Source organism: Tauraco erythrolophus, chromosome 7, assembly GCF_009769465.1.
Source record: "Tauraco erythrolophus isolate bTauEry1 chromosome 7, bTauEry1.pri, whole genome shotgun sequence".
NCBI lineage: Eukaryota > Metazoa > Chordata > Aves > Musophagiformes > Musophagidae > Tauraco > Tauraco erythrolophus.
In genome coordinates, this window is record NC_141471.1 from 47,700,072 (window position 1) to 47,720,588 (window position 20,517).

The 20,517-nt window shown below is 40.3% G+C and overlaps 1 protein-coding gene across 1 annotated transcript in view; it reads left to right on the forward strand.

Annotated features, from left to right (window-relative positions):
* Positions 1–1,917: 1,917 nt before the first annotated feature.
* COL6A6 (collagen type VI alpha 6 chain) overlaps positions 1,918–20,517 on the forward strand; it is a 62,194-nt gene continuing 43,594 nt past the window's right edge. The window contains exons 1-2 of the mRNA XM_086615163.1: positions 1,918–1,964; positions 20,293–20,378. Coding sequence (XP_086471289.1) covers positions 1,918–1,964; positions 20,293–20,378 — 133 coding nt within the window. The remainder of the gene's footprint in view (positions 1,965–20,292; positions 20,379–20,517) is intronic.

Genomic DNA, 20,517 nt, shown 5'->3' on the forward strand with positions numbered 1-20,517 from the left:
AACATATTTCCGTAAAAGATGTTGTCTTGGAGGATTTTCTTTGTGTCCTTTGGTTGAAATCTTTGTTACTGTCGCTAAATACCAAAAATTCCCACAGCAAGGTTTGACTTCAGTGATTACCTACCTCAAAAGCCAAGAGTTTAGCAATAAAGCAGAAAGTGTAGCTTTAAATCTTAGAATACTTTTTTCACTGTTAAAGCTGTAGAGGTTTTACTTACTACATTTCCTGGTTTGAAATACTCAGACTTTTCAATATCTGTAGTGGGACACAAAACAATCAAATGGAAATACAGCTTATTAGCTCAATGTTTGTTCTTCTAGACACTGCATGTGCATGCAGACCAAGACCCTAAGGACATCATGAAGATTTAATTTGCTGGAGTGAAAACGTAATGCTGCAGGAGTGGCACGGTAGTGTGCCGGTAAGAGCAGTTAGTTTTCACCATAAGCCTGAGTTTGATCCCTTCCCAAATAATCACACAAGAGTTGTATTGGGCTCAAAACCTAACCTCAACAGCAACAAAATAAGCCTGCCTATTGCTCCCTGCCCCAGTTTGCTCTGTCTGTGAAGTACCTTAATGTTTCCAGCAATGTATGCAAAAAGAAACCAAGTTCCCAAGAGACCTAGTTAAAAGCTTTGCTATTCATCATAAGAAAATCAATTATACAGTAGTTTTCTTTTGACCCAGAAAGCAATATTGTGCTTTGAGTTAATTAAGGAATAAACACTGATCTTGCATTTAATTGTGAAAGAGTATACAGATGCAGTGATTTATTAGACTAGCATAGGATTAGTCCTAGGACTGAGTTTTGACTGCATTTTAATAAGTTGTTTTGTAAGAACATGTTGACTTTTTTAATACAGAGAATTAATTTGCCTCTTACTGACTTCTGCAATGCAGATATAAAGCTCCCTGTGATGATCTTCATGTGATGGCTTCAGTCCTCTAAAACTAAGAGACTTTTTTCTTCTACTTGAAACAGGTAGCCACCTAAAGCATCAGACTGTTGACATGGTCGCTTGTCTGTATTAGAAAGGGTGGAAATCAGTTTTTTCCGGCAGCTAATACTGCTTCTCTGACCCCATTCTTTAACTTCACTAAGCCCTGCCTAGTTTCTTATAATTTAATTCTCCCTGTCCGTTCTTTCATTTTATTTAAAACTAGCATTTTTGACAAGTGGTGCAAGCCTGTGGGCAGATATAACTGCCTCGTAACAGGCAGTATTTTGTATTAGCTTTATTTGGGAGGATAAATGAATTCGGTGTTATCAGCTAATGGGATTAGATCATCTCATATCAATGTCAGCTACCCAGTTTTCACCATGTAGATATTTGTGTTCCCTGGTTTTGCTGCTGTTCTTTGACAACATGCGTTCGCTGTTGGAACTACTGTGAAGCCATGAGATGTCACTGCAGAGTTGAAAAATGAGCTAGTGATATTTGTAAGAATTTTAAAAAGTTGATTTCTTAAATGTGTTTTTTATGAACAATCTTCACCTTGCCTTGCTGATGTATCAAATGTGATTTTCCTAGGGAGTGAGGATTTCTTATCTGTATGGGATTAAGGCACCACCTGTGTACTGTCATCCCGTGAATGTGCCACAGGACCATGGTGGTTTCAGGTATTCTGCAAATAGGTATAGTTTGAACGATCCATTGGGAAGGGCAAACATGCAGCAATGTCTGTCCCATCCACTGACCAGGGGGCCCCCTATTCCCCAGGTACAGGAGAGATTAGCAAAACGTTGCAGTACTTGATACCAGAAATCAGTTGTTCAATAAAAGGCGTAGTAAAATAGAAGCTGTGCTGCCATGATAATTTAGCCTGCTACAGCCAGCGGTAGATCTGACGTGCCTTTGGAATGAAAAGGATAGCGGATGAGCCTTTATTTGTCTTTTAGGACAATGGAGTGTAAATGCCGATGCATCAAGCTGATGAAACTAAAGATCATCGCCCTTTCAGGTGAGAAGCGTGCCTTACAGCCAGCTGTTTTTTTATCTGATGTCATATTTATTTTAGAAAACTTTGTAGATCACTGTAGTGTTGACAGTTCAAACCTGTATCAGTGCTTTTATTGTGTTGTAGGAAACTGGCATTTAGTGAACGGTTATAGGTCTGCCTCTCCATCTCTGACAGAGCAATATCTTGTAATTTACAGGAAAAAAAAGGAAGATGGTTTTTCCATTATCCTTTCATTTATCCTTGATTTTGTTTATTCCATAAATAGGGTTTATGAAGTGAAACTGTAGTAGAAATGTTACCACATGGAGTTTATTAGGTGAGCTTAATGTTGCAACTCCGACTAATAAACTGATGCTCTTGGTGATATTTTTTAATTCATGTTAAGATTGAGTTGTCTGAAAGAAAGCAGTTGTGGCAGACTGACAGGCCCTGTCTTCCCATGCATTTACACTATATGTGGTACGTATAGGTGGCTGCCCTCTAAGGCAGGTGTAAAAGTTAGTAAATCACAGAATTTCTACTTTGCTTAGTCTGTTCACATCTGTGCTTATTATCAGGTAAACTGAGACAACTTGTATCCAACTTAAAATTTACATGATTTATCACGCTAGGTTGATGTGTTTTCATCCTGTCTGTTAATTAAAAAGAAACAATATTATGCATTTAAATTTTAATTCTGGGATTAAAGATTCTGATGCAGATCCTGACCAGTGTTGGGCAACTACAGTCTCCCTTATGTCAGATACTAAACTTGTTAGCGGAACCCTGAGCACATCCACCTCATTTGCTGTGACCTATTTTTCATTGCAAAAAAAAAAAAGCACCAAAAATTCCTTAAAGGTACTTCCTTGAGTATATGTGCTACAACTGTTTGTGTGTCTTCTTTAAAAGCTGTTTTCATCTGAGAGTGTCACAGTCTCATGAAAAAACAAGATGGTGTCAATGAAGTATGAAAATATTAGACTTGCAGAAGTGCACCTATGTGAATGTGCAGCCATGAGGAGGGTGTTTCAATCAGAGATAGTGTATATTTTCTGTCACTTAGTCCTTTCTCACTGCATTCTTAAATTTTTCAAGTGGATTAGCTAGTTTTCCTCATGACCAGCTCTCAGGATTGTAAGCTTAGTGGTAGTTTTGCCTACGGCATGTAAATTTCCAAATTTAACTTAGCAGTGATGACAGCACTAGTTTTGATGGTTGAGTATATAGAGACTAAAATAAAAGTTATGAAGAAGGACAACTGAAAATTTGGGGCCTGGAATCAAGATCATGATAGGATTCTTTTCTCAATTAGAAAAATCTGTTACAAGCAGTGAACACCATAGTTGGACTTACTGCTTTTTCTGCCTCATTGTAATAAATTTCCTTCTTTTGCATCTCCATGATCCGAAAGTATTTTGGACTTTGTATCACTTGTCATCCCACAGAGACTGTCATGCTTCTGCCAGCAAACTGGAAGGAATGCTTTTTTTTTTAAAATTAAAACCACTACATCTTCCCTAAAAAAACCCCAAGCCAAACAGTGCAATTGCCTCACTACTTGGTGTGCTATAGTCCAGTGTGTCGAGTGCCTTGTGATGGGAGCAGGGATAGATTCTGCAGAAACATTAACTATGTGATCTCTGTTCCAGCATTAGCCTTGCTTACAGAGGCATAATTAGCTCATCCACATTATGGCTGCATCTCACCCTGTTTTTTACACCTTTTTCACTTACTGTGTTCAGAAGGTATGGACTTTCCTACTAAATCTCTCTTTCGCTGGAAGTGAACCAAAAGATCTCTCTAGTACCTTGAAGTAGTGTGACCAGTACAGTCGCTCTTAAAATAGTTGGTCATTGCCAGTGCCAGGCAGTCTAAAGTGCAATAGCTTTTTTTTCCCCTTCTAAGGAAAGAGATTAATGGAGAGGTTGGAATGAAAGCCCCATCTGTATGCCAGATTCTTATCTACTGTAAAATGTGATAATGAAGTCAGTAGTGCTTTGCTGATTCATATCCCAAGGGATGTGTTGGATAGGAAATAAATTGAAAAAAAGCAGAATTGCTGCCTATCTCTCCTGAGACAGCTGATTGCTGTGAAACAGAAGAGAACAAAAAGTGTGTGAGTTTTGAAACTGTATGATACATAGAAAATGTTTCCTGGGGGGAAAAAAAATGACGACACAGCTGTAGGTTAAAGCAAGTTGAAAATAAAATGAAAAACTGAAGAGAAAAAGTCAGAGTGCATAGAGGGAGTCAGGAAAGCCAAGGCAGAGCCGGAGCTGCACCTGGCTAGGGATGTGAAAAATAACAAGAAGGGTCTCTTCAGGTATGTAGGACAACAAAGAAGGAGAAAGAAACTGTACAACCTCCCCACCCCTCTTGCCCCCACCAGTAAGATGTCACTGGTCTCTAAAATGGAGAGACATGGATTTGATGGGTGGATCACTCAGTGGATAAAGACTTGGCTGGATATCATACTCAAAGAGTTGCGGTCAATGGCTCAATGTTTAGTTGGAGACCAGAGACAAGTAGTGTCCCTCAGTGGTCCTCAAGTATATGGACAGTGGGATTGAGTGCACCCTCAGCAAGTTTGCAGATGACGCCAAGCTGAGTGATGTGGTGGATACTCTAGCAGGAAGAGATGCTATCCAGAAGGATCTTGACAAACTAGAGAGGTGTGCCTATGCCAACCTTGTGAAGTAGAGCAAGGCCAAGTCCTGCACCTGGGTTGAGGCAATCACAAACAGTTGTTGCTTCCGTTTATTATTTTAGTGAGCAAAATCAGCAAAGCTGTACTCTACATTTCTTTTTTTTTCCTTTTTTCCTCTCTACTTTTTTGGGAGTTTGTTTTATTGGGTGAAATTGGCTCAAGCAAGGGTCTGAGGAAAGCTAAGCAATGTCAGTCAACAATGAGAGATGTCATGGGAGACAGGAGCAAGAATACCTTTCAGAGGCTGTGAGTGGTTAGCACCATGCGTCTTCTCTTTAAGATGGTTTAAACAGCCCTTGGCCTCCAAACCCTATTGCCTCTGACAGCTTGCTGTTGCTTTGGGGGTGGTCCCCATCAGGCAGAAGTGCATTTTGCAGCCCTATGGTGAACTGGCTTAGGGAAGTGATCAAGCTGAGAAGTACCTGCACAGGAAAAAAAGGTGATTTTTTGACTGCGAGACTTTCACAGCACAGCATCTTACTCCCACTTTTTCAAGCTGAAGCTGATGGGCCTAAGATTAGGCATTATTGTACAGCACTGCCGTAGCTGGGTCTTTTTAGTTAGTTGAAGCTAGAGCACCACTGAAGTCAGATGTCAGGGAGACTCTGATGTTCTTGAAATGATGCTTCACTGAACTCATGACTTCAGTGATATTCCTCGTAACAATTTGTATTCCTCTGGAATGTGAATACTTTTACCAGAGATGTGAAAGCTGAAGATGTCCCGTAGTCTTGCTTAACTTCATACATAGCAGAGGAACCTGAATTTGAATCGCATTGATAAGCTATGTGGGTAGACTTGATTGTCTTAGCAGTGCGTATTTGACATCTGCACTGTATCTTGGCAACAGTTTTGCTTAAGAGTAAATTGTGTGACTATTTGCATAGGTAGTTGTTATAATAAACATGCCAATAGGAAATAGTGAAGTGGAAGACTTATTCTATTCCTAAAATCCCCTAAATGACTATATATGGCAGTGTTAGACTACACCCAGTGTTTGCCGGTTAGGAAAGGCAGATTTGAGACTGAAAATTGACTCCTAACTCTTCCCATTTATGATTACAGTTTCCAATATTGAGCCTAATCCTGGGTCCCAGCTGATAAGGACATGGTGATATGAGGTTTAGGAGTATGCATGAGACATCTTTGTATTTCTTTGATCCTGATGAAAACTTACGACTGATCCTGAGTTAGTGGCATCTCAAATGCTGAGGAAAATTATTGGCACTGGCATAGCTACTACAGTGAGTTTATTCCTTAGTTGTGCTAAGGGCTCCTTGTGGTGTTCTCAGAACCTTAAAGAGTTCCAGAGAACATCTCCTTTGCAAGAGTCTTCCTCAGCTGATATGAAAGCCTTAAACATGCTAAATGTTCAGATTTTATGACAGAGAGCGGTCTGGGTGTGTGCAGGAGAGGAGTGCAGTGAGATTTGGCTGTTCTCTGCTTTCAGTATCCACAGATGCACATGTTAAGTTTATATGGCTGCAGAATTTACTCATCAGTGGATTAGTTCAAAGGGGCTTGTGCTCAGGAACAAAAGTACTGTGTACACTTACTACTGGGAGAAGGTATAGAGGCATATTTTCTCCTGCTGCTTTTACAGTACTGCTTCATGTTGTCCTCAGAGCAAAAAGAACGGATTTTCCTCAGGCTCTTCCTCAGAAGGGTTGACCAGAGTTGTTCAACTCTGGAAAGAACACCTTTGCACAGGTGGTCTGACAGCGTGCTAAAGATAACCCTACTGGCACAGCAAATCTCTGACAAGCCCGTAGAAATATCCTGAGCAAGCAGTTGGAAACTGGTGCCACTTTTTCTGTCTGTTCTATTAAAAAGCAGCATTGAAATGACCTGAAAATTCTTCTCCAGTTCATTGCCTTTATATATTTTAGTCAAGCAAGTAGTTATATCTGTGCTTTTAAGTTGTCAGGTTACATTTGTAGAGGCCGTCTGCTTCAGTAGTTGGAAGAATAAGTGATAGAGCATTTTTATCAGCCTAATCCACAGATGAGAGTTTGTTGACAGAATTAACCATTTTTAGGAGAATCTTTTAGGATTTTCATGTATTCATGCAAGTAATACCTATTGAATTAAATTGTGATGTACCCACATGAAGTTAGAGATCTTGACCGCTGCTGTTCTGCTAGTCAATCTGTTTAAGTTTTCCAAATAATTTTTTTAAAAAATGAGTGAACATGTAATTTCCTCATAAAGCACTCAAAATGTTTAGAAACGCTGGAATACAACACATTTGTTGACTGCAAAAGATCTGTGATTTTTCTTATTAGCTGTTGAGAGCAATACAATTTCTAGAAACTTTCTGTGAGCTTCAGCAGAACATAAATGAGTTGTTTATTTCTGTTATGCTCCTTGATCTTTTTATTCTTTTTGTTTTTTTTTAATTGTTCCAGCATGTGGCTATTACATACACTGTATCCTGAGAGTAGAGTAATTAATAGGGAGTGGGAAGCCAGGACGCTTTTTTAAAAATCCCACATTTGATGAGTACATTATAAAAAGGTGGTGAGGGACAACATAACCCCTATGGAGACAATTCTGAAGAGTGTTATGCTTTTCCATCCCCAATCCATTAATTAAAGAATCTGAAAGAGAAGTTGTATCTAGATGTAGCTGTTCTATATATAGCTGATGAGCACAAGCTTGGTGTACTGCGTATGTAAGTGAGAAGATACCGAGGAAGACTGTTATTTTTAATACTGTACAAGTTTAAGTATTTTTAATTAAAATAAAGTAACACTTTTTTCTCTGTAAGATTTAGGCTTGTGCACTCTCCCCTTTGAGATTTTTGTCTTCAGTCGTTATCTCTGATCTGGGCAAGTGAGCTTTCAGCAATTTCCTTCCAATTTAAGTCTGAGACACCTCAAACATTTCTACAGCGTGTACAAGCATTTTTCGTACCTAGAACAGCTCCAGATAGATTTGATTACGTGGTCGCTGCTGTCTCCCTTTCATTGAAAGGATATTTACTATCTGTTGAGGCTAGCATCACCAGGTGGTACTGGGACACACTTTGATGCTCAACTTTCATTATATCCCAAGAGCTCTGCTTTCAGTGTTTGGAAGTAATTAGAAAACTTTAAAAAGGGACAGAACTGCAGTTAAATGATGTATATATCACCATGTTGGGCAATACAGTGTGTAAAATTTGACTTTTTTTGTTGTTTTTGCTTTCTTGACACCTGATGAAGTAAAAGCATTTATTCAGACACTCTTTTGAAACTGAACTGAACCTACAACTTTGCAAAGCAAAATTGGAATGTAGAAACATAATTGCTTGTGTAAGAATTCCAGTCAGTAAATAACTAAAGGCACATGGTAGTCTTGAACTGAAACATTGGCCAGGAAATCTGAGTAGTGGTCAGGGAAAAAACAGTGATGCTGTATTTATTCTGTTCTTTTACGTGGTCCTAAGGAAACAGAGGATTCTTTTTGTAGATGGCGTTGTAGAAGCCAAATTCCATGACTGACTCCCTGTGTATATGCAGTATGAACCAGTGTTTAATTGTATGTTATCTCAAAGTGTTTTTCCTGCATAGGTTTTTCAGTGTGCATGAAGAACTGGCTTTGTGGATTTAAAACAAAATAAAGTAGTGAAGGCGGCTATGTGCACAATTCTTACTTGATTTATTGGAACAAAAGGGACAGGGCCTTGAAGGAAGAGAACTCAGCACCTTCGGTGCTATTCTAGAGACTCAGATGATACTCCTGCATCTGCCAAGGTAGTCCTGTGTAATACTGGCTGATCATATATGACAAACTATTGACAAGTAGTCTCTAATTGTGTGTTCAGGAGTTTGGAGTTTTTGGTTTTGTTTGGTTTTTTTTCTCTGCATGCCTGATTTCTTTCTTTATTTTTTTTTAATGCTGGATTCTAGCTTTTTTTAACAGAGATCAGTAAGAGCTGTACTTTGAGTGCTAGGTACTCTGAAATGCCACAGAAGTTGAGATAGCAGATATTTTTATTCTTAACAACTTGATTCCTTGGCTTCCCTGTGTCAAATGAAGCAAAAAGCACCCTCATTTTGCAGGTGTGATACAGCTCGTTTCAGTGTTTAAAAGCTTGGTATTGTAGTATTTCCAAAAAATTGGTGGACACTGCTTTTTAAGAAAATGCAGTACTTTGATGGATACCAAATTATTTTAAAATTAATTTCCCTTGAAGAAGAAATTGGAATTTTTGGCTGTTATTTTGATTGTGTGAAGTCATGTTTTTAAGTTCCTCAGCTCCTTGTAAAACTCTTTTTTCCTACTAAGAGCTCTAGGTGTCACAAAAAGCATTTTCTATGTTACCTGCATAAGTACTCTAAAGGCTTGAGAAAGTGTGAGATTTCCGCACTTCTAGCATATACTTTGGTTTGTTCTTATGATGTGGCAATATAAAACACACTGTTTAATTTTCATTGCTTTTGCAACAGCTGTAGTTGTAAAGATGATGGCCATAAAGCTATTCAGCTTTGATTTGCCTGCATACAATTATTTACATAATTCAAATCCAAATGTAGTATCATTCAGTCAAACAAATCCCGTTCGTTTCAGTGAATAAGCAAAGAGCCTTTGGATAAACAAAGCTTATTCCAAATGATTCAAAGTAAAATATGCACCTAATAATAATATTAGGACGCTTCAGAAATTTATATGTAACATCCTTGGGCTAAAATCTCTTCCATGTTGATATTAAAGACGTCTCATTTGGCAAGACATGATGAGCTTTGAACTAATGATGGATGACATGGTGGTGTGCAGTAAGGAAGGATAGGATGAGAAAAGTTGCTGTTGCTTTTTCAGTTTTCCTAGAGTTGTGGCAATGAGAAAAGCACTGGAAGGTTTCAGAGAAGACATTTAAATTAACAACATCTTGTTTTCTTTATTTCTTATTGCAGGATATATTTTTTTTGCATCTTTTTGAAAACTTGATCTAAATTTTATTTACTTACTTTGAAAGAGTAGTTGTAAGCAATTATAAGCCTAGAACTGGCAAGAAAAAGGAGGTATACCTCACATCTGTAGCTGCAAAATGACAGTTTTCCAGTTGTTTTTAGGGCAGAGCTTGTGAAGATATTAAGAAGCAAAAGTCTTGATTCTCTCTAGCTTCATGTTTTCCTGCTATCAAAAGTGGTAGATTCTGGTAAAACTGCATGATTTTCAGCATTAGAAATGAGAGGGCAACTAGTTTCTTTTAGCCAAGTGATGTTAGCAGAAGTTTTACATCTATTAACTATGGCAAGGTTTCAATTTTCTTATATAAGGCTTTTATAAAACAAGAACCTGCATCTTGCCACCACAAGTAAGCTCAGGTTGTTAAAGTCCTATTTCAAAGGTATGTCTAACATATGTTAGTGGATAATGTACTGGGGGTTCAAAAACTTCTGTAATGTTATATGTAAACTGTTGCCCTTAATTTTGAATTCCCCATTTTGTGGTAGTTCAACATGAGTTGACTTACACTATTTCTATTCTAAATCAAGACCTTTTATAAAAATAATTTGTTCCAGATGAGACTGGGTTTGAGTACTTACTCCTGTGTATAGGATGCTTTCCCATTCAGTATTCCTGGGAGCAGGAGAGTCACATCTGCTAGTTTTCTTAAGCACTTTTGGCTTTGAGAAGCTGCTTTCATGAATGAAATGTTTGTGTTTAGTTCACTTCATATCCTTTACTAAATGAGTCAGTGAAGCACATGTGGGTGAAGTTGATATTCTTAGCCTTTATGCCGTTCATGTTTGTCTGCTTTCCAGTCAAAGGAACTGGCAAGGATGTGGCAAATAACTTGTATCATCCTCCAGGTTTAGCTGGCCCATTTTACAAGACCTGTAAAAAGGTTTTCGTCTCCTGCTTTAATGCTTTTTATCTCCTTTGTATTCGTTTCTATAAGCAATCAAACTTGATCCTTGATACTTCTTTGGTACTGCCGTGATACTACATGTCTTATGCAAAATAGGTCTAAAGCCAGATTGATAGGAAAAAGAGAAGAACAGTAACAAATGCATCTCCTGCTCCTTAAGGACTTTCTGATTTGGGAAAGTAATCCTCATACTAAGGAGCTCTTTTGCCCTCATTTACTTCCTTTTAACAAATTCCTTAGTAGGAGGCTGTGATAGTTTGATGTGTGGGGGGGGTGTTCTGGTGGCAGGGGAGGGGATTTGCTCCCTGTGCCACCAGATCTGAGTCCCATCCCCCCCGGGGGAGGTTGAGCCAAGGCGGCGCCTCTGCGAATTGCCCTATTTAAGTTGGGACAAAGGGGCGGGAAAGGGCTTTTTTGCTCAGGAGCGAGGAGAGAGCAGGAGGGCGCGGCCCTCGCTCCCGGCTCCCGGCCGAGCGGCTGCTCGGGCCCGGGCCCGGGCCGGCGCCATGTGCTCAAGATGGCGCCGGGGAGCCGCATGGGGGACTCGGTAAGCGCCCCGCTCCCGGGGTGCCCGCCGGGCCGAGCTCCCCCAGAGAGGATTAATATCTAAGAGAAGACAACCACAACGACCGGGTCAGCAAAGATGGAGCAGGAGGAGGTGTACTGGAGCTGAGGCTTCCCTTGCAATCGGTGTGAGATGGCAGGCGGCCCCCCTGCAGCCAGGGTGTACTCGGCGGAGCAGCGACCCACTCGTGGCCTGTGGAGAAACCCACGTCGGGAAGGAGATGCCTGAGCCCAGGAGAGGTCGTGGAGCAGGGGATGCGCGACCAGGTACTGTTGATAATGGGGCATGGAATGCACGACGAGGTCGTGGAGGCATCTGGAGACCGTGGGACGACCCACGCCGACGCGAGTGGCAGCAGCTCCCTAAGAGGCCGAGACTGGTAAAGCCCGAACTGGTGCGATCCATGGGGAGGATTGCAATCCTGCGGGCAGGACTTACTTTGGAAAAGTTTGGGGACTTTTTCTTTGTGAGTAGGGGATCCACCGAAGCAAGGGAAAAATGGTGTAAAGACTCCTCCTCCTTTAAGAAAGGAGCGGCAGTGAACAACATGGATGAACTGACCTGTACTCCCCCATTCCCTGTCTCCCTGCGCCGCTGGGGGGAAGGCAGAGCCAGGAACGAAAGGAAAATAGGGGGTGGGGAGGTGTTGTTTTAAGATCGGGCCTTGTTTTCTCTTTCTCCTCTCAAGTAACCGGTTTCGTTCCCTTTTGTCTTTTGTTTAGTAACTGTTAATAAATTGTTTTGTTTTTATGAAGAAAGCCTGAGTCATGTTTTGCCCGAGACCATGGTTAGTGGGTGCTCCCTTTTCGGTTCTTGTCTCGACCCTCAGTCGAAAAACCACGACAATTTTGGCGCCCAACGTGGGGCTGAGGAATTCGAGATAGGAATAGTGATTGGGAGAGGTAACGGGCAAAACATGGACTCCAGAGTGGTGAAAAACAGAGGGACCTTGGGAAACTTTGATTGTTGTGTTTGGTGAAGGGACTAGGGGTGGATTGTTTGTGAAATGTGTGTTCTTGTTCAATGTTTTAAGTGAAGTTGTGCCTAAATAGGGAATTCGCAGAGGCGAGGGGTGGAATGTGATAGTTTGATGTGTGGGGGGGGTGTTCTGGTGGCAGGGGAGGGGATTTGCTCCCTGTGCCACCAGATCTGAGTCCCATCCCCCCCGGGGGAGGTTGAGCCAAGGCGGCGCCTCTGCGAATTGCCCTATTTAAGTTGGGACAAAGGGGCGGGAAAGGGCTTTTTTGCTCAGGAGCGAGGAGAGAGCAGGAGGGCGCTGCCCTCGCTCCCGGCTCCCGGCCGAGCGGCCGCTCGGGCCCGGGCCGGCGCCATGTGCTCAAGATGGCGCCGGGGAAGCCGCATGGGGGACTCGGTAAGCACCCCGCTCCCGGGGTGCCCGCCGGGCCGAGCTTCCCCAGAGAGGATTAATATCTAAGAGAAGACAACCACAACGACCGGGTCAGCAAAGATGGAGCAGGAGGAGGTGTACTGGAGCTGAGGCTTCCCTTGCAAATCGGTGTGAGATGGCAGGCGGCCCCCCTGCAGCCAGGGTGTACTCGGCGGAGCAGCGGCCCACTCGTGGCCTGTGGAGAAACCCACGTCGGGAAGGAGATGCCTGAGCCCAGGAGAGGTCGTGGAGCAGGGGATGCGCGACCAGGTACTGTTGATAATGGGGCATGGAATGCACGACGAGGTCGTGGAGGCATCTGGAGACCGTGGGACGACCCACGCCGACGCGAGTGGCAGCAGCTCCCTAAGAGGCCGAGACTGGTAAAGCCCGAACTGGTGCGATCCATGGGGAGGATTGCAATCCTGCGGGCAGGACTTACTTTGGAAAAGTTTGGGGACTTTTTTCTTTGTGAGTAGGGGATCCACCGAAGCAAGGGAAAAATGGTGTAAAGACTCCTCCTCCTTTAAGAAAGGAGCGGCAGTGAGCAACATGGATGAACTGACCTGTACTCCCCCATTCCCTGTCTCCCTGCGCCGCTGGGGGGAAGGCAGAGCCAGGAACGAAAGGAAAATAGGGGGGTGGGGAGGTGTTGTTTTAAGATCGGGCCTTGTTTTCTCTTTTCTCCTCTCAAGTAACCGGTTTTCTTGTTCCCTTGTGTCTCTTGTAACTGTTAATAAATTATTTCGTTTTAAGAAGTAAGCCTGAGTCATGTTTTGCCCGAGACCATGTGTTTGGGTGCTCCCTTTTCGGTTCTTGTCTCGACCCTCAGTCCAAAAAAAAAAAAAACCACGACAGAGGCAAACCCACCTTGCTATGAAATGCGTGTAAATATATGTATACACATTATTGCTTACAATCCCAAATTATCATGAGGTCATCTTCTGCCCTTCTTTTATTGAGGCCAAAGAACAAAATGGTTAGGAGTTTGAAAGTGAACTTGTTCTGGGTCACAATGAGTCATTGCTAGGTGAGAACTCATTTAACAAGGTTAAGAGACTCTTCAGCTTCACAGCTCCCTTTATAGGTTTTGATTTTCAAATTCTTTCGTCTGTCTGGAATGAAAGGTGAAATGTAACATTCCACCTGACTTCTTTCTTGAGGAAACTAAACCAGGACAAAAGTCTTAAAGCCATGGTCCTGTATACAGTAATGTTTGTATTTTAATGACAGCATGGGATAGTCTCATTGAATTCATGCACTTGAAGGCAAACTTCAAGTGCATGAATTAACTTCAGCTGAGTATAGCAATTAAACTAGGGTGTGATTAGTACAAAGCTATTTGCAGAGCATGCAAAGTGAGGAAGTGAGAGCTTGTTAGGCTTTCAGAATAGCCAGCTGTGGTCAGGTGTGGTGAGTATTCTGCTTAGGTCTTATTTTCAGCTAACGGGGTTTTCAGCCATTTGTTTTATTTTATTCTGTGATAAAGATTAGCTTTCTGGGGAAAAAAATAGACTTTCCACTGAAGATTTCCCAAAAGCGAAGTATTAGAGGTTGGGGCAGGCAGCAGAGCAGTTTCAGAAATTTTGTTGTCTGAATCTTACAGAATTTTTAGTTCTGATACCTGGCAGGCAGCAAGGACAGCTGTACTTGTCCACCTGCTTTATCTCTTCCTGGAGGAGAGACTATGATGTGTTGTGGGAAGTGCAGGCTGATCATGCCAGGCTAGGGGAAGGTGAGTAGATAGAGCAGATTTTTAAAGGCCGCTGAGAGCTCAGGTCCTGATCCTGAGGGAATATAAATATGTACGCAATACATTCAACACATTTGACTTCAGGAGGGACTACATGGGTATGGTTACTTGAGATATGGAGACATCCTAATTAGTTGGGTGCTCTGATAGATGCTTTGGTTTTGGACCATCCTTTTGACTGGAGAGAGAAACTATAATTTGATTTTTAATTTCATGGTAGGTTAAGAACTGTTAGAGGCTGCTAGATTACCAGGATTCATTTTTAAAATTTTGTTAAGGTATGCTTATTGCAATTTGTGCTGTTTAAGCCAGCAGGAAGATACAAGTACGAATGGTAATGAATGTTTAATGCTTACAGAATAAGAACATGCTAATTATTAAGCTTTATTCAGAAAGAAAAATAGACAACAGGCTTATAAAAGGTGCATCAAATATGGAAATGGAAAATTTTTATGTCTCTCCATTCTTTAAAATCAGGTCAGCAAGTAAACGTCCATCTCACTAGCTTGCAGACAGGCAGACACCAATTCTAATAGTAAATGAAATTGACTTTTAATGTCAGTCAATTTTTCCATTTAAGACTTGGTGTAGACACCTAATGGGCTGATTGTGTGCTTGTAGGTACATATGTCTATATGTGGGAGTGTTCCAATCCTTACGGCCAAATCCTTTCCAGCTGTGGCTGCTTGCCCTCCTAAACGAAACCACTCTTTGGAACATCTTGAATGTCATGTTGATCACATGGACTTCCTAAGTCAGGTAAGTCACCTAGGGTCTCCTTGCTTGAATCAGTGTCTGGCCATGTGATTGCACCTGGAATCATTAGAAAACACTTACTTTCTCTGAGAAACCTCCAGTGAGTAAAGCTGCAACTTTGTTCCTGAGACATTTTGGTGCTAACGAAAAGGTAATCTACTCATAGGAAAAAATGTGTCTGTAGAGAGGAGATAACTTATAAAAAGATTTCTTCATTTATATAAAGAGCTGACACTCAGAAAATATTTTGCATTATTTTTACTGCATTATTTATCCTTCTTCTGGTATTAGTATGTCTCAGTGGTGAAAGCTCAATATGTGGACATACAAGGAGAGTGGTGAGGTGGGAGGATGGGGTGGATTTCTCCTGGTTTTACTGTTTGATGAAACCAGGAAGTTCCACGGATGGAATCCAGGCTTTCAGTTTGCTTTAGTGAGAGAAAAGGGGGTGGCGGAGGAAAGGGCTAGCGAACTAGTGCATGTGAGCTGAAGCTGTCTGCTGCACTCCAGGACTCAGGCTTTTTCCGAAGACTTCAGAAGGGATAAAATCAGCATGTAAAGTTGAAGAAATCTAACTGAAGTACTTCAGTAGGTAGGAGAAAGCTGTATGATCACATTCATTTGCACTGGTGGAGGTGGGATTTGAAGTTGTCACAAGAAAGATTGTGTTCCTTCGCTTAGTATATACAAACAGAGGAGGGAAAATGTCCCCAAACCAGGGTGTGCAGGGAGATCCTGTATGCAACATGGTTATAAGTGAAAACCAGATGTTGCCTCAAAATCTTCATGCTTTAGATAGTGTGCTTAAGAAGTGTATTCATGTTTGACCGTGCATTTTGCTCTGGGAGCAAACATCTACAGAATTACTTTCTCTTACCTGCTTAAAACTTTGGAGCAGATGAAGGTAAAATTGGGACATTAATTGATTAAAAAAAAAAAAAAACAAAATATAGTTGCAAGCAATCTTTGTGAAGCATTTGAAGAATTCAGAGGTACTCTTGATCTTTTTCTTCCTTTGAGATTTATTGTATACATGTTGGTGGGTCTCTGGGAACAAATAAGGAAAAATGCTGGCAGTAAAATCAGCTTTAAAATATTTATCCTTTTATACTTTTTTCTAAGGGCTTTTAATAATTTTCATACTGTTGTCTCCTAAAATAGCATTAAAGTGGAAAGAAGTCTTAGATTTTTGAGAATTGCTTAGAATCTTACATAGATTATGCCTATACAGATTTATATAAACAACTACAGCTATGCATATTTGAGTAGCTTATGCTAGGACCTTTTATATACTGTTTTATGTTCAAACACATTTTGAAATTAACATGCTGCTGGCTTAATATGCAGAATTGGTGATGCTATGTGACACTGTGTTTGAGGGAGTTATTTAGGCTTTGATCCATAGTATCTATGAGCCGTATGACATGAGTTTTCCATTAAATGACTTCTGTTGTTTTACTTCAGCAAACAATGAAGAATACACGTAGAAGGTGTAAAGTACCTCTATTTTTGCAGCTTGTGGTGCGTGGTTGGAATTGTCTATGTGAAGATAAGGCAAAATAAATTGTACAAGTAGGGAAATCAGTCTGCACGCGTTTTTAAATTGCAGAGTCCCTGTGTATTTAAAGAAGCTGCAGAAGGTCAATAGAGGATACTGGAGGGAAAAATAAAGAGCAAGTGGGAAATATGTTCCCATCTGCACTCACTGTTTAGGAAGAGTGGGAGAGATTTTGCAGGTGTAGAGTATCTGACCCTATGAACAGGGAACATTCTTGAGTCATGAGGTTGGAAAAAGCTGAAGGAGGCAAACAGACTTCAGCTGTTAGAAGGTATGGAGATAATTGTGTAGCTCAACAGTCACTGATTGTTGTGTGTGCTGTAACAGTAAGAGCTAGACTTGGGTACAAAGCTCAAATGTTTGCCTTGCTGAGGAAAGTCTAGCCCTGTGCTAAAACAGCAGCTGTGTTTTGCTCATCTAACTGTGGGCAGCCACATACACCCTGGAAGCATGGTGATATTGGTGCCTTTGAGTTTTTCACAAACCCATAGTGGTGGAATTTTTTAGAGCAAAACACTAACTAGAGGCTTTGGAAAGACTGGCAGCATTTTACTTAGCTGCCCTTGAATATGTACGTTTCTATCTGCATCTATAGAACTATGTGCGGTTTATTAAAACAAGATAGTTCAAGATGCTTACTGCTCCTCTGTGTATAACAATAACTGTGCTATCAAAGTAGATATTGCATAATGCAGTAATGAAAGTTAGTAATCATAATTCTTTTCAATAATATTAAAATATTTAGTTGTGTCTCAGTATAAACTTTTTTCTTAACATCTAAAAAAGAGGCTGATGTCATGAGGCATATTAGTGAAAATAGATAACTTGGAATCAAGTCTGTCAAAGTGATCAAGGAGAACTCTTGAAAGGTTCTTTAGCTGTCAGGAGTATACACAGAAAAAATTATTAAATCCAAGACAAAATTTAATTGTGAAGATGATACATAAGACGATTGCAAAACATTTTTATTTGTCGTGGTTTCATATATGACATACCTCAGTTTCCCTTGTGTTAGAAGTGCTTATTAAAGAAAAATGTGATGTGCAGAGGCATGAAGATTTCCACAATGCACAAACCCCAGCATTGCCTTCTGGTCTTTTTAAAGACCACATAGTACCTGGAACCCCTTTTGTTGCATAGGGACCTCAGTTACCTCTGGAATATTTGTCTTACTGCAGTAGTAATAATAGTAAAGAGTGCTAATATGTGATAAATGTCTTGAAATACAAGAAGTGTGGCTTTTTTTCTGCCCACAAGAGAAGGTTCCAAATAATCCCTCAAGAGCTATAATGAGGCTTGGTGTGGAGATACTTAGAAATGAGTTTTGCTACTGTCCAAGGGTAGAATATAGAGTCAAACAGATGATTTTGATTAATTACTTATTACAAGACCTAGGGTAATATTACATACAGTTACCCTAAGAATCTGAAACTAAACCCTCTGCTATGATGTTAGACCAGCTGCAGCCTTCACACTAAATTGTCTTTGCAGATCCAAGATATAGTTTAAAAACCAGTGTAATGAATTGTTAACAGTAGCATTTCGTCATCAACTTATATTTTCACTATTTTCAGAGATATTTGGCTTACTTTTTCAGTAGAATATAAATGATGTTTACAATACGATAAGAAATCTAATTGGTTTGTGATTTTAATATAAAAGTATAGCTGGCTTCAAAAGATACTAGAACATCCACACAGACTGGAAGGGATAAGATACCTACATTCTTTAACTTTCCTTTTATGCTCTTTCCTTAAGCTAATGGCCATTGTCAAAGATAAAGGACTGGGTAAGATGGACCTTTGCTCTGATCACTAGGGCTTAATTTTGAGTACTAGTGGCAAAGGGAGGTTTATCAAGCAAAAGTGACAGAAATAGAGGAGCAACCCGTGTGTATAGGTAGATACCCTGCCCCCAACACAGACCTTGAAGATACTGAAAAGGCTAATGTATGGCTTAACTGGATATGCTGTAGCCATCACGTGGATATCCTCTCCCTCTATACAGATTCAGTTCCACATCCTTCCACAAGAGGAATTTACCTGTGTCTTAAGACTGGTTAATTCTGAGAAGGATGCCCCTTGGTTCCAAGAAGCATGCCTAGGAAGTCCCCCAGTTGCTGGGAGGATGAACTAGCTTGTTTTTTTACCTGCTGTCTGATTGCTTCTGTGTGTCTCGGCATACATTTCTCTCTGTTACTCACAAGTTTAGGCAGTATTCATGCTGACATAATTATTAGATGTTAAGTAATGGCAGAGACACAGATGCTGGGGAAATTTGTGTGCAAATCAGCTGCAAAATGAAATTCTAGATTCATTGTTCTCACCAGAATTCCAGAAGCTGTGAAGCCTTTTTTTTTTTAAAAAAAAAAAAAAGCCAAGCCAGGATCCTGGGTTTACTGAGGTTGCACTTGTGTCAAACCGAAGCCTGGAGTATAAGTGGCTCAAGCTGTCTCTTCTGATCTGAGCGTCTGCCAGGATCAATGAACAGGTTCAAAAGATAACCTGAGACAGAGCAGTGTCAGCTTATTCTCTACTAATGGGTAGCTCAACAGTACTTTGTATTAAATTTTGGTAGTAAACAGATACAGATGGTAGCACATGAAAGTCAGTAGCCATGCATCTTCCACATGAGTATATCTTTAACATAGCCTGTATATTAAGTATGAGATTCTTAGGGCAGCCCCAGTGCTTTTACTTGTCTGTTTTAAATACTTGAGTAACTAAAGGTCATAGAATAAGTGAGCACTATACCTCATCCTCCCTGCTGGACATACCTAGCCAATCTGGTTCTCCGTTACTCACATCACCATGCAGAAGCCTTTGGCCTTTATATTGATAAATTTTACCAAAAATCTTTTCTTCCACTTGCTGACATCAACCTTGTGATATACAGTTTAGTTTTGATCTGGGACGGAATGTGAGGGTGGAAGTAGGAGGAAGGCAACTGGAACTAGTCAGAAAAGAAAGAAAAAAACAAAACCAAAAACAACTTCAGCAACTCCAAAGAAAAACATGTGAAATATTTTCATGTTCATGCTTTTTTGCATACTTGGCCTCCTAGGCTCTGGTTTATTATCTTTTTTTATTCTTTAAGCTATTTAGTGTACATGTGTTATAGAATTGAAAGTTTTTCAAAACTCTTTTGTTCTCACCTGTTTATGGTGCTTAAGTTCAATGTGGTTTAATTTTGTACTTTCTTCCTGAGAGATTTTCATTCCCATTTCTCACAGCATTGTGTCATGACACTTTTATATAGCAAGTGTCTTCATTACTGGCCAACTGGCACGTTTTATTTGTAAATGAATGCTTGTTCTTATCTATGTGTATTGTATATAGATGCCACCACCAAATTTTTCTTTTAAAGATGTGTGGGTGGGCAATTTCAAGGTTAGAGGAGAATCTTAGAAGCATAACTCTCATTAATCTTACTTTATGAATAGCTTGCTTTTAGATGAATTTTAGATCCTGGCAAATATAGCTGTGTGAATCAGAACAAAGCATGATTGTGAGAGCAGAGCAGTGAACAGTTCATTTTGGTTATATGCTGTACATCAGTGTCAAACTCTAACAGCTCTGTGTTCAAAGCCTGTATGTTAAAAGCTGAGGGAAGAAAATATGAATTTAAAGTGCTGCTTTAAATTGCATACAGCTAAAAAGCCTCAATATTGCTAATAAAATGCACTTACCTCCACAATTAAAAATCTCTTTCTGAGAAATTTTGCTCTGTATTTCTTACTGTCTTTGTTTTTTTTTTCTAGGGAGGTTTTCAAAATGGATGACTGGAAACCACTTCTTGTTCTTCTCTTTGTTTCCACCTTCTGCTCTACAGATGCACAGCAGACTGGTAATACACTAAAGAAATTACTTCAAGTTAAAAAGAAAAATATTTTGTCCATATATACCCAATGCTAGAGAGAGTTGAAGAATCCATGACAGTTTATTCTTTGTATAACTGAGGATAATGTGGTGTGTTTTTATGAAAT